At 40.5% G+C, this 13,810-nt stretch overlaps 2 protein-coding genes and 1 pseudogene across 2 annotated transcripts; 1 reads left to right on the top strand and 2 right to left on the bottom strand.

Moving 5' to 3' along the window:
* Positions 1-213: 213 nt before the first annotated feature.
* Positions 214-1,895, top strand: LOC110291583 (stress-induced-phosphoprotein 1 pseudogene; annotated as a pseudogene).
* An 851-nt stretch (positions 1,896-2,746) lies between these two features.
* LOC110292017 (uncharacterized) lies at positions 2,747-3,019 on the bottom strand. The gene has a single exon (XM_021159179.1). It carries the CDS (start codon positions 3,017-3,019, stop codon positions 2,747-2,749), a length of 273 nt encoding a protein of 90 aa, XP_021014838.1.
* A 10,209-nt stretch (positions 3,020-13,228) lies between these two features.
* LOC110290596 (uncharacterized) lies at positions 13,229-13,486 on the bottom strand. The gene has a single exon (XM_021157148.1). It carries the CDS (start codon positions 13,484-13,486, stop codon positions 13,229-13,231), a length of 258 nt encoding a protein of 85 aa, XP_021012807.1.
* Between the last annotated feature and the right edge of the window lie 324 nt (positions 13,487-13,810).

A 13,810-nucleotide genomic window follows, 5' to 3' on the forward strand; every position in this document is an offset into this window, starting at 1 on the left:
GGTGGGAACATCCTCATGGAGATGGGGGGGGGGATGGGGGGGAGAGGGAGAAGGTGTGGGATGTGGAACAGTCACAGGGTAAACTGGGAGGGGGATAAAAATCTAGAGTGTAAAAAAAAAAAAAAAGGTTAGCTAGTAGGTTCCAGAAGGCGGCGCGTGCGGTTGGGAACGTGGGGCGGACAAATTCGATTCAACGGGGTTCTGGGCCAGGCTATGGAGCAGGTGAATGAGCGAAAGGAGAAAGGTAATAAGCCCTGAGTGCTGGGAACATTGATGATGCCTTACAGTGCTACTCTGGGGCAATTAAACTAGATCCCCAGGACCATGTGCTCTACAGCAATCTCTCTGCAGCCTACGCCAAGAAAGGAGACTACCAGAAGGCCTATGAGGACGGCTGCAAGACTGTTGACCTGAAGCCGTACTGGGGCAAGGGTTATTCAAGAAAAGCAGCAGCCCATGAATTCCTAAACTGGTTTGAAGAAGCCAAACGAACCTATGAAGAAGGTTTAAAACATGAAGCCAATAATCTCCAATTTGAGGAGGGCTTGCAGAACATGGAGGCCAGGCTGGCAGAGAGGGAATTCATGAATCCATTCAACTTGCCTAATCTATACCAAAAGTTGGAAAACGACCCCAGGACAAGGTCACTGCTCAGTGACCCCCACCTACAGGGAGCTCATAGAACAGCTGCAGAACAAGCCGTCAGACCTGGGCATGAAACTACAGGATCCCCGGGTCATGACTACTCTCAGTGTCCTCCTTGGGGTTGATCTGGGCAGCATGGGTGAAGAGGAAGAGGCAGCAACACCCCCACCCCCACCTCCTCCCAAAAAGGAGGCCAAGCCAGAACCAATGGAAGAAGATCTTCCAGAGAATAAGAAACAGGCACTGAAAGAGAAGGAGCTGGGAAATGATGCCTACAAGAAGAAAGATTTTGACAAGGCCCTGAAGCATTATGACAGAGCCACGGAACTGGACCCTACCAACATGACTTACATAACTAATCAAGCAGCTTTGCACTTTGAGAAGGGCGACTATAACAAATGCCGGGAGCTCTGTGAGAAGGCCATTGAAGTGGACAGAGAGAACCGAGAGGACTACCGGCAGATTACCAAAGCTTATGCCCGAATTGGCAATTCCTATTTCAAAGAAGAAAGGTACAAGGATGCTATACATTTCTACAACAAGTCTCTGGCAGAGCACCGAACCCCAGATGTGCTCAAGAAGTGCCAGCAGGCAGAGAATATTCTGAAGGAACAGGGGCGCCTGGCTTATATCAACCCTGACTTGGCTTTGGAGGAGAAGAACAAGGGCAACGAATGCTTCCAGAAAGGGGACTACCCCCAGGCCATGAAGCACTATACAGAAGCCATTAAAAGGAACCCGAGAGATGCCAAACTGTACAGCAACCGAGCTGCCTGCTACACCAAGCTTCTGGAGTTTCAGCTGGCACTCAAGGACTGTGAGGAGTGCATCCAGCTAGAGCCGACCTTCATCAAGGGTTATACACGGAAAGCAGCTGCTCTGGAAGCCATGAAGGACTATACAAAAGCCATGGGTGTGTACCAAAAAGCGTTAGACCTGGACTCCAGCTGTAAGGAAGCAGCAGATGGTTACCATCGCTGTATGATGGCACAGTACAACAGACATGATAGCCCTGAGGATGTGAAGCGGCGGGCCATGGCTGACCCTGAGGTGCAGCAGATAATGAGTGACCCAGCCATGACACTCATCCTGGAGCAGATGCAAAAGGACCCCCAGGCTCTGAGCGAACACTTAAAGAATCCTGTAATAGCACAGAAGATCCAGAAGCTGATGGAAGTGGGTCTGATCGCAATTCGGTGATAACTTGCTTTTCCCCCTCTTCCCTTCGCCAATGAGGAAAGGCGAGCTGGGAAGGTGGTGAGCAGCACTGCGCAGGGAGGGGGGGGGAGAGAGAGAAGAAAGGCTTATCTTTATATTTATACATTCCTACAAGGAAGACAGACTCATCCAGTGCCACCTCGGGCTCTCCCAGCACAAGCATGGTCTCTTCACTGCTGCCCTCAATTCCGAGTGTCCTTCCCTGCCCACTCCTAGCCTCCCCGTCACTATCTCGGCTGCTCCCCCATAGTTGGTTATTTTTTATTTGGGGCAGTGGGTGCATACGGGGAGGGGGGATTCTTCCCAACCTAGGGTCCCAGCTGTCTTTACTTGTTCTTACCCACGTCCCTCCTCAATAAAAGAAGCCAGTCAGGCGTGGTTATGTGTTGGAAAAAAAAAAGAAGATTAAAATAAAATAAAATAAAAATGAAAAAACAATTATCTCTGAAGAAAAATATATATGAACATGGGCATGACATAAAGGGAATAAAGTGAGTTTTAGAAGAAAGCATACATGCATACAATCAACAAGATTCCTTTTATTCAGGAAATAAGCAACAATGACCACTACTATGGCAAAATGTCAGACAGATTTGAAAAGTGTCCTGTGTGGGAACAGGGTAGACTGCGGCAACTCTTCCTTCTGAGCATCTGGGACAGTGAAGCGCTGACGAAGGACTATTCTCGGTATCTGCTTGACAGCAAAAGCAGGGAAATGCCTTCCCTTTCAGGAGTTATCACAGGCACATGGAGGTGGAAGGCTGAAGTACAGGGGGTTTTTGGCATCCATGAATGGCTTTGGAGGGAAGATGGAGGTGTTGCTATGGAAGTACATGAGATGGATTCTCTTCTCTTCCCCTTGTCATGATGACTTCTGAGGACCTCATTTGTTCTTGGGTGGACACTTCTGTTGACATGGTGGAGAAGGTTGCACAGGAGGGCATTTCTGCTGGTATGAGGGAGGGGGACATGGCTCAGGGCACTTTGGGGGAGGACAAGGCTCTGGGCACTTTGGGGGAGGACAAGGCTCTGGGCACTTTGGGGGAGGACAAGGCTCTGGGCACTTTGGGGGAGGACATGGCTCTGGGCACTTAGGGGGTGGGCACACAGGAGGAGGCTGGCAAGGCTGCTTGCACTGCTGCTGTTGGTAAGACATTATGCTGAAGTCTTAGGTTCTGAAAAAGATTACATGACAGTTTTCTTTCAGAAGATGTGATTCTCATATAGAAAGCTCAAGTTTATAGAATATTGAATAGTAATTCTCTAATATATACACATTAACCTCCCTAATACTTCTTCTATTAGCACTTCTTATATGTTTCTTCCAATTTAGTGATTTGTTTCACTTAATTTTGAAAGTCCTTCTTTGGTTACATACCCCACACTGGGAAATATCTCTTTATCAAAGAACAGGGTAGCATTGCTTATACAAAATAATGTATTCAAGAATATCAAACTCACTTTCTGAAACCATAAGTAATTTCAAAACCAATCATTATTATTATTAGCAACTGTGAAATCCAAAAGGATAGGGTTCACATTGGAGGATGTCTAGGAAAATTAAAAGTCTAATGTTTGCTAAGACATAAGCCTTTGTAAAGGGCAACAAAATGTAAGAAAATGAAAATTCAATGTTCTGCCATCTTCTTCAAATCAACGCTTCTGATTGCCGTGATTTTCCATATAGGCATCAACCACCTACACATCAAAGCAAAAACAACCTAATATTGTGTGTCACTTTACTACACAGCTTAAATTCAGGCCAGTCAGTAGCTAACGTTTTTCTTGAAAGCTGTTTTTTTTTTTTTAGTCTATGTGTGTTGTATCTGTTTAAATGCCTGTATATCAGGAGAAGGCAGAAGACAGCAGTACAGGTCACCATATGGTTGTTAGGAACTGAACTCAGAACCTCTGGAAGAAAATAGTGCTCTAATCACTGATCCATGTCTCCAGCTCAGTACCTAACATTTTACACTTGCTCAAAGTTTGGAACCACCATGTCTCTTCAAATGAAACTGTATGAGAAGGCATAAACACAAATCAATTTGGGAAGTCAAACTCACCAGGTTCTCCTTAGTCCAGAGCTTGAGTACCAAGTGTCTTGTAGTTATTCATCCAAGCACCTTTTTATAAGACTGGCTGCCCCTCCCTGTAGGATGTAAAGACAATTCACTGTAGCATCATCCAACAATTTCATAACCAGAATGCAAATCTGTGTTTAACTGACCTAACCGGGACTCTCAAAAATAGGAAATATCCTGTTCCTGGACATAGTCACGGGGTAAAGTACAGTGACTCAGAGGTCATCCCTCCTTTCTCAGCTTTAGTATTTTGTTGCAGTTAGAAAAGCTTGTGGAGGTAAGGGTGGTATAATTGGTTGTTGAAATTTTTCTTTCTTGTTTTTTGACACTGTCTCTTTAATCTTTGCTGGATCAAAAAAAAAAGCATCTACTTTAGCTGCTTGTCATTTTATAGCACATATTTCCTCTCATAAGACTAAGGCCTGATCCTCCTCTTAATTGTGTATTTTAATGACTATTTCTGAATAAATCTCTATGTAATCAATATGTTCAGGAGTCCCACCATTTCTCATTCTTTCTGTATTCTAGAACACTAACTGGATATAGGACATTAAATGTTTAAAGTTCTGTTGTTAGAGCCTTCTTGTCTTGATAAAGTGACCAAGAGGGCTTCCAAAATTTAATTTTGGAATTATAACTTAAAAACATTTTTAAAAAGAATGGGAAAACAATTTTACCTTATAATTATAAACAGGGGAATTGCATGAAGAAGATAAGAGTATGTTTTAACTGGCTTCAATCTCCGCTTCTGAAAAGAACACAGGCACTGAATCTACTGCAGTCAAGCACATCAAGTTTCTGTGGCTGTCGGAGCTTCTGAAAGTAAGGAAGAGTTTAGCCAAGAATGCCAGTGTCCATGTCCCTCTAGGAAAAGTGCCATTGGTTCAGCACCTGAGGCTAGGTGACCCCAGTGGTGCGTGCATGGCTCACACAGGATAGTGTACATACCACAGGGAAAAGGCAAGGTCATTCAAAACAAAGGCACAGGTTGTTTACTGCTTTCCATATTTCCAATCACATCTAAAGCATGAGCTGAAGGAAATGCCTGATTTCTTTTATCCAAAATCAGGAAGTTACCTGGTCAGCTGGGATTTTAGTGTCAGGTAACATCAGTTTAGTTATTTTTGAGACTCTTGTTTCAAATGCCTAAGAACAAAGGGAACAGGGGGTTAAAGGAAAATGATGGAATATGAAAAATTAAATTGGAATGGGAAAACAGGGCAAATGAGTAAATACAGAGAGGGATAACTAGCACTAAAGTCAAGTTGTTAAACCCATTTGTGTGCTTACTGTTATAGAAGCTTCTCAAAATTTAAACATATGCATATACAAAAGGGGTTTCGTAGTTACCTCACAATGTGGGCATAATACTGTAACTTGTCCTCTTATGCTGGCAAATAAAAACTCCAACACCAGAAAAGAATTATCTGTTTTGAATTGAATGGGATCCCATAGACCACCAAACTTTAAGCTCATGGCTACCCTCTAGAACTTCATTGTTTGATGTTCTGCCTCTCAATGAAAATACTGCATACTTGAGTCACAAACTACTACGGAGAAATCAAGCAGACACTCATGTGGAAACTTTGTCCATATTAGCTACATTTAATGACTTTGGAATTTCATATGTACGCTGCTAGAGGTTAAAAATATCATCTGTCTCATAATCTGTGAAACCTACAATCTACACTGACTACCCTAATAAGACATGCACACTGATGCAATAGTGTCATGACTCTTAGAGGAGTAACCAACTATTTTCTGATTACATCTAAAGACCTGTTCAATAAGATGGAACTCATATCTGGTTTTGGTACTGTTAACAAAGCCAAGAACCCGAGGCTGGATAGGTCATAGGCCCTAGGGGAGAATGCAATATTATTGTTCTCTTAAATGTACATAGCATTAAAATAACTCCCTATGCCCAAGGACTCCCAAGATTTCTCTCCTTTTTGCATTGACCAATGGAGAAGTCTGTGTTAATTGCCATGCTACATGAAGAAACTTCTCTATGAGGAATAAGTGATGCACTGATCCATGGGTATAGCTATTTGTATTTGATACTTACTGGCAGAAAGGGAGTCAGTTTTCTTTAATGAGAGGACCCTGGCAGGTTGACCACACTTTGGCTAGGTCACACTGCCAAGACTCCTTGAGAATTATAATCTAGATTTATAGACAGCTGGAAAAAAACTTCAAATTGATTTAGAAGTGAGGGTGTGACAGTGGAGAGGGTCAATAGAGGAGTTGGTGGATGAGTGAATTAATATAAAAATGCACATTATGATATTATTGAAGAGTTAAGAAGTATTATTTTAATAGTATCATATTAAGAAAATAAGTAAATATCCCAAAGATAAGTACCATGTTTTCCCACAGATTTTGAATGAATGTTAATGAAGGTTGAATGAAGTGTTGAATGGGGGTTAATACACTCTATGTATCTATTTTAAATTAACATGGTATATATCAAACTTATTTCTCAATTTACTTTACAACCAAAACCAGGTCTCCTCCTCCAAGTAACCCCTCACACTAGTCCTCTCCAATTGTACCTACCCCTTCTCTCTTGAGAAAGGGAAACCCTTCAATAATGCCCCCCATCCTCCACACTGTTCATCAAGTTGCTGTGGTAGTACATGTATCCTCTCCCACAGAGGCCATACAAGATGATCCATTTAGGGCACAGGAGCCACAAGCAAGCAGGCAGACAAGCTCAAAGAGAGCCCCTGCTCCAGATGTTGGGAACCAGCATGAAGACAAAGCTGCTTATCTACTACATATGTTCTGGGACCTAGGTCCAGTCCATGTTTGCTCTTTGGTTAGTGTTAAGTCTCTGGGAGCTCCAAGGGTCCAGTTTAGTTGACTCTGACAGTCTTTCTTTGGAGTTCTTATCCTGTTCAAGATATTCAATTCTTCTCACAACTCTTCCTTAAGACTCCAGGAGTTACATCTAATGTTGGGGTGTGAGTCTCTGTATCTCTTTCCATTGACTGATAGATGGAGCCTCTCAGAGGACAGTTATGCTAGGTTCCTACTTGTAAGTATACAGAGTATCATTAATAATGTCAAGGGTTCCTATGGGTCTCAATTTTGGAGCATTGGTTGGCCATTCCCTCAGTCTCTGTTCTAATTTTGTCCTGGCACATCTTGTAGGGAGGACATATTTTTGGTAGAAGGTTTTGTGTGTTTGTTTCTGTCCTGATCCCTATACTGGGAGTCTTGCCTGGTTACATGCAAGACTCAAGAGGTCACTTCAGAGTTCATATCCATCACTGCTAGGAGTCTGAGCTGGAGCTGCCCCCACAGACCCTCTGAGGCCTATCCCTATCCCAGGTTCTGACACATCCTGAAAATCCCCCCAAACATACACACCACCCATCTCCCTTTTCTCTCCTCTGCTTTCCTTACATATTAGCCTGTACACCTCAATATAAAACCAGATACACTAAATATAACAGGACAGAAAGTGGGACAGAAGCCTTGAACTTGTCAGTACAGGAGACAACTTCCTAAACAGAACACCAATGCTCAGGGATTAAGGCCACAAATTAAAAAATGGGACCTCATGAAACTGAAAATATTATGTAAGTCAAAGAACAATATGATTAGAACAAAAAGACAGTGTATCGATTCAGAAAATATCTTCACTATCCATACATCTGACAGGGGGTAATTTCCAAAATATATAAAGAAGTCAAGAAGTTAGACACTAACAATCCAAATTATACAATTAAAAAAAATAGGGTACAGAGCTAAATATAGAATTATCAATAGAGAAATCTCGAATGGCAAGAAGCACCTAAAGAAAGGCTCAACATCTTTAGTCATCAGAGAAATGCAAATCAAAACAATTCTGAGATTCCATCTTACACTCATCAAAATGGCTAAAACAAAACAAAACAAAGGACAGCACATGCTGGTGAGGGTGTCGACCAAGAGAAATACTCAACTACTGCTGCTGAGAGTGCAAACTTGGACAACTGTGGACATTCTTACACTATCAGAAACACACATGCTCCGCTTTATTCATAGTAGCCTTATTCATAATAGCCAGAAATTGGAAGCAACCCAGATATCCCTCAACTGAAGAATGGATACAGAAAATGTACAAAATGGAATACTAGTCAGCTATTAAAAGCAAGGGTATCATGAATTTTGCAGAGAAATGGATGGAACTTGAGAATATCATTTGAGTGAAGTAACCAGGACCCAAAAGGACATGTATAACAAGTGCCTAGCCTGGCTTACTTCTGACGAGCTTTACCCAGTAGCTGACTGAAACAGATGTAGATACTACAGCCAAGCATTGGATGGAAATTGAGAACTCTAATGGAGGAATTGAAGGAGCTGGAAGGGATGGCAACCCCACAGGAAGACCAACCATGTCAATTACCTTGAACTCTGGGAGATCCCAAAGACTAAGCTAACAACAAAAGTGTATACATGCACTGTTTTGGAGAACTTGGCACATATGTAGCAGAAGACTGACTTGTCTGGCCTCAGTGAGAGAATATGCACTTAATCCTATAGAGACTTGATGCCTCATGGTTGGGGGATACCAGAGAATCACCCTCTCAGAGGTGAAAGGGAGGTATGATGGAGGAAAGAAGTCTGTGAGGGGGGACTAGGAAGGGAGAAATTTATGATAATTATTTTGCGAAATGACCATGACAATAAAATGACCCTTAATAACATTGCTATACCCATAGAAAAGTACATCACTGAACTCTTGTCAGCGAAACTCCTTCTAACAATAGATGAAAGAACACTGAAACCCACATTGTACGTCGTGTAGCAGATCAAGGAGTTTGGAGCATTCAATCTTAATGGGATGCCTTTATCAGACAGATTTCTTCAAGTTTAGGGAATAGGTGAAAAGATTGAAAGACCCAAAAATGGGGGATGACTCCAAAGAAAGAGCTTCTTGTACTTGCACACATAACAGGGCTGATACACATATGAATTCAGAACCTATGACATGATGAAGACCTACATGTGTTAAAAAAAAACAGAGAATAACCTATAAACTAGAAGGATAAGTGGTCACAAAATCCCACATCTAAGAAGTTATTTGAAATGTATACCCCTCTGAAGCACCCACATTATATCTTTTTCCCAATATTTCCATCTCAGGATTCATTCAGAAAATCCATATGGCTATTGTTCAACACTGGTATCAAAATACTGTTATCTTGTAAAATTAATTGTGAAGCACAGACATCTGTTGTCTATAGGATACCATTCAGAACTTGTGCTATGTACAAAGCATGAGATTTATCCATAGCACTGCATAAAAAAATACAAATGGAGCACTTGAGATGTGAAGTCAGGAAGATGAGAAATTACATGAGATGCTATCTCAAAATAAAAAGCCAGAAATCTGCATTGTGTCCTTCTTTGGATATCACATTTGTCACCTGGGCCTTTTTTTAACTGGGTCTTGCAGCATTTTAATTTTTTAATATATTAAAATCCTGTTGTTTGGTGTGGTATTTAACAGTATTAATCAGAAATAGCTTATGCTCCATCTTGCCAGAAGTAGAAATTTCTCAGCAATCCCATTGTATAAAAAGGAGAAACTACTACATTACAAGTTGTCAAATGTTCACAAACTTTTCATTCCATAGCCTAGCTGGATTGCAACTTCCTTCCAGGACAAGTAGACTGTCAGTGATGTTGGCCGTAGGTAGGATGGTAACACAATCATATTGCCTTGGATTTAATCATATGTCAGCCATTATAATAAGCTATTGAAATATCAGGATAACTCTTGTTACATTCATTCTAGGAAGAAAATGAAGTTGACATATAGGAGTTAAAGGTCTTATTCTAGATAGTCAATTTGACAATTAAAAGCCAGATAGGAGTTTGAGCCAATGCAGAAAGACACTTTGTTTTGGGGAGCTCAAATCTGGACAAAAACTACTTGAGAGAGCAATTAATCATGAAATGTGATCATTATTAAAAACAGGGTCTCCACCAGGAAACATGAGCTTCATCTAGGGAAGAAGTATAATGTAAATTGGTCTAGTCCTTAAAAAAAAATAGCTCTTTAAGTACCAGGTAACTAATGACACACTAATGACACTACCTTAGAAGTTTTGGTTTAAAGGTCACACTGATTTCCAGAAGTTAGGTTGTTATTTCCTGTCCTGAAACACCATAACCCTATCTCACATTTATAGGAAAATTGAGTAAGCACTCATGTGCCCCTGGAAGGGCTGCTTTTACTGCTGCTAACACTGCAGAATAACCCATCACATGACTAAGGATACTGAGGAAAAATTTCCATGCAGAACATTCACAGGAAAAAAATCCTGCACGTTGTGTAAACTAAATCATTTCTAAAGGATAGGCATGCATTTCTTCAATTAAAAAAATTTTTTTAATCTCATGCATGGTCTGTGGGACACTGTGTCGATTCTCCTCCTATATTTATCATGAGTGAATTTCTATTTTTCTATGTTGAAAAGTCTTTTCTTTGTTGTGATGTATTCCACAGAAAATGCTATTCCTTTCCACAAGGATATATGCTGGAAGATTGTAAAAAGAGATATTAGAAAGGCATAGTTAAATTTATAAATCTGGTAAATCCATTAAGAACCTTTTTTCTCAATATTAAATAATTGAAAGTTCCACCAAGGAGATGACTCATCTTCAGGAGAAATAACCAAGAAAACTGCAGAAACAACAGAGCCTCACACCTTTCCTCAAGGGACCTGTAAGTGAATATAGTGCCTTGGTGACTTAGAGGCAAATAAATTTCAGACTCCATCTATTAGAAGAGTACATCTCTTCATTCTACTAACACTCTGATTTTGCATATCTCAGTCCCTAAGACAGGACTTAGTTCTCATTTGTCAGGACCTGAATTGATGGAGGGCTCAATAGTTATGAAGAAAAGCTGCATATCTACACTATTAACAGTGCTAAACAAGCATGGGAAACACCAATTCAAACTCACATAGAATGAGATCAAATCACAAAATAATTTTATCAATGAGGCATGAAGAGAATTTGTTTAAATGTTATAGACAGTTAAGGGATGCCAGTGGCAAAGGTAGAAAGAAGGACAATATTTGAAACCCATTTTTGTTTTTCTTCTGTGTGTTTAAGCATTGCCAAGCATTTAAATATGATGATCCCCTGATTTTTTTCCTTTATGGTCCATATTACACAAAACATAGACTGTTGCGGCCTGCCTGCAGTCCACAACACGAACGGTTCAACTGAGAATGGCAGTTCGCTGAAAAGAGAGGAATCTAGACGGGGTGGAAGAAAGAATGGAGCTAAGACAAATCCTGATCAAAGCTCAATTTTACTAATTCCAGACACTCAGTTATAAAGGAAGGGGGAGGGAACCCAATATCCCGCCAAGTAACTCAGGGTCCAGTAGCAGGACGAACACGTGTGTGCCTCCAGGCAGCAAAGGCAGGTTCCAGCAGTGGGCGTGGCAGGACAAATGAGCCGGTAGCTCCACCTTTGAGCAAGCAAGTTCCAGGCTGGGGGAAGGGAGGCCACAATAGACAATATAAAAATAAAGTGAAAATAGATAGTAAAGAATTTATATTGTCTGTACAAGTTGGTTATATCTAAGCCACTCTACACTGTGACACTATAATTGTGGTGGTTATGGTCCTACTGGTGTTATAGGCAGTGGTAGTAGTGATGAACTTGTGGTGGAGATGATGAACATAGGTATGATGGTGTAAGTGAAGTTGAGCATTATAGTATAGATACTGAAAGTGGTAGGTGATGATAGATATCAACAACCACCTGGCCCTGATGCATATCTAATTCTAAATTGTTGTCAATGATTGCATCAAAAAAAGACTTGCATTTATTCTAGTTTGGCAAAGACAAGTCATTGATGTGTTTAATAGTTTCAATGACTAATAGTAAAAATAAAACATAGCTTGGTTCCTGAAATTTCAGGAAAATGCAAATAGACTTTGTTAAATCCTGTTGCTCCAAGGTACAAATGAGTACTCTCAAAATGATAACAAGACTTAGCCAGAATACAAATAAAGAGAACCGAAACACACTACTGAACAGACTGGAGATTAATTTGTCCAGAATGAAAATCGGCATGCAGTTTCCTCCTAACAAACAAGAAAAGCTGTGCTAACATAAGATTGCTAGGAATTGCTTGTGTATTTATACAAAGGAGCATACTCAAGAGATATCTGTATGTCCATCTTTATTATATCACAACTCATAATATGCAAGTTAAATAATCAAGATTGGTGCCCATCAATGGATGATCCTATTAAGAAAGTATGACATATATATGTAGCAGAGTAATATTCAGTCATAAAGAACAATGACATCATGTTGCATTCATGCTAATTGTTATAACTAAATATCATAGTGTTAAGAACAATAAGAATATTCTTTGAAGAGAAGGAACAAGGGAAAGAGGGCTATGAGAGGGTGTGAGTAGAAAGAGAGGTGGAAGAGGACTACAGTCTGGATGTAAAGTGAATAAATAAATAAATAAATAAATAAATAAATAAATAAATAAATAAAAAGGGAAAAGAACAAGGACATTCTACAAAACATGGTGAGCATTTTTTTAGATGTAAAAACAATATATTAACAAGGATATATTAATGGACATGTGTAAATATTAGGGAACAAATAAGAACAAAATGTGTGAGGTGTAGGTGCAAATGTGATCCAACCTGTATATATATGATTGAAAATCACATCTTCTTAAGTGAGCATATCATAAAAGGAGAGATTATAGTTTTGTGAAATGAAGTAATATGTCCTTCAAGCAACCAAACACTAAGTAATCTTTGCCATGACTCAAAATTCTATCAGAATACAAATGGTATAAATTGACGTGTGGACCAAAGGTTAAAAATATAGGAAAATGAGCATATCACAAAGATAGAAAAGTGAGTTTTAAAAGAAAAGAACACATGAATACCATTGAAAAGATTATACTTTATTCAGCAAATGTAACATCTGTGACACACAGATTTGAAAACCATACTGTGAAGGCACTGAGGGACATCTACTAGACTTTCCTCTGAACATCTGGTATATGAATCTATTGAAGGAGGAACATTCTCAGCATTCCATTGATAAAAAGCAGTTTTACAGTCTCAGAGAAATGCCTTCCCTATAATGAGATGTAGCAGGCATTTGAAAGATGAAGGGTAGAAAAGATTCGTTTGCATCCAAGATATCCTTTGAGTGGAAGATAGAAGTATTGGTATGGAAAGACAATAGATTCCCTTCTCTTCCCTTTGTTCTGAAGATTGCTGCCATGCTCACTTGCTCTTGGGTGGGCACTTCTGCTGGCATGGTGGAGGAGTTTGCACAGGAGGGCATTTCTGCTGGCATGGAGAAGGAAGACATGGCTCAGGACAAGGTTCAGGACACTTTGGAGGAGGACAAGGCTCAGGGCACTTTGGCAGAGGACAGGGCTCTGGGCACTTTGGTGGAGGACAGGGCTCTGGGCACTTTGGTGGTGGGCACACAGGAGGAGGCTGGCAGGGCTGCTTGCACTGCTGCTCTTGGTATGACATCTTTCTGAAGTCTCAGGATCTGAAAGACATTACATGAAAATGCTTAGGGGTGATCATAACAGAGAAGATAGAAGGACACATGAACATCAGATCCATTTCTACTTCCTGGAATGAATATTATTCCCCAACTCTTGATTTAGGACTTCCTGGGTTTACCCTTTCCTGCAAGCACTCTGTTGCACCAGCCTTGGGAAATCCTTCCTTGTTTAATGCTCTTTTCCTGGTGGAAACGCTGACACCAATGCATACACTAGCAAGATTTTGCTGAAAGGACCCAAATATAGCTGTCTCTTGTGAGACTATGCCAGGGCCTAGCAAACACAG

This window comes from Mus caroli, unplaced genomic scaffold (assembly GCF_978045245.1).
Source record: "Mus caroli unplaced genomic scaffold, Mus_caroli_1 scaffold_3, whole genome shotgun sequence".
Classification (NCBI taxonomy): domain Eukaryota; kingdom Metazoa; phylum Chordata; class Mammalia; order Rodentia; family Muridae; genus Mus; species Mus caroli.

What these genes read in the sequence shown, in the direction of transcription:
- LOC110292017 (XM_021159179.1), bottom strand. Translation starts at nt 3,019, where the DNA reads ATGTCTTACCAACAGCAGCAGTGCAAGCAGCCTTGCCAGCCTCCTCCT.
- LOC110290596 (XM_021157148.1), bottom strand. Translation starts at nt 13,486, where the DNA reads ATGTCATACCAAGAGCAGCAGTGCAAGCAGCCCTGCCAGCCTCCTCCT.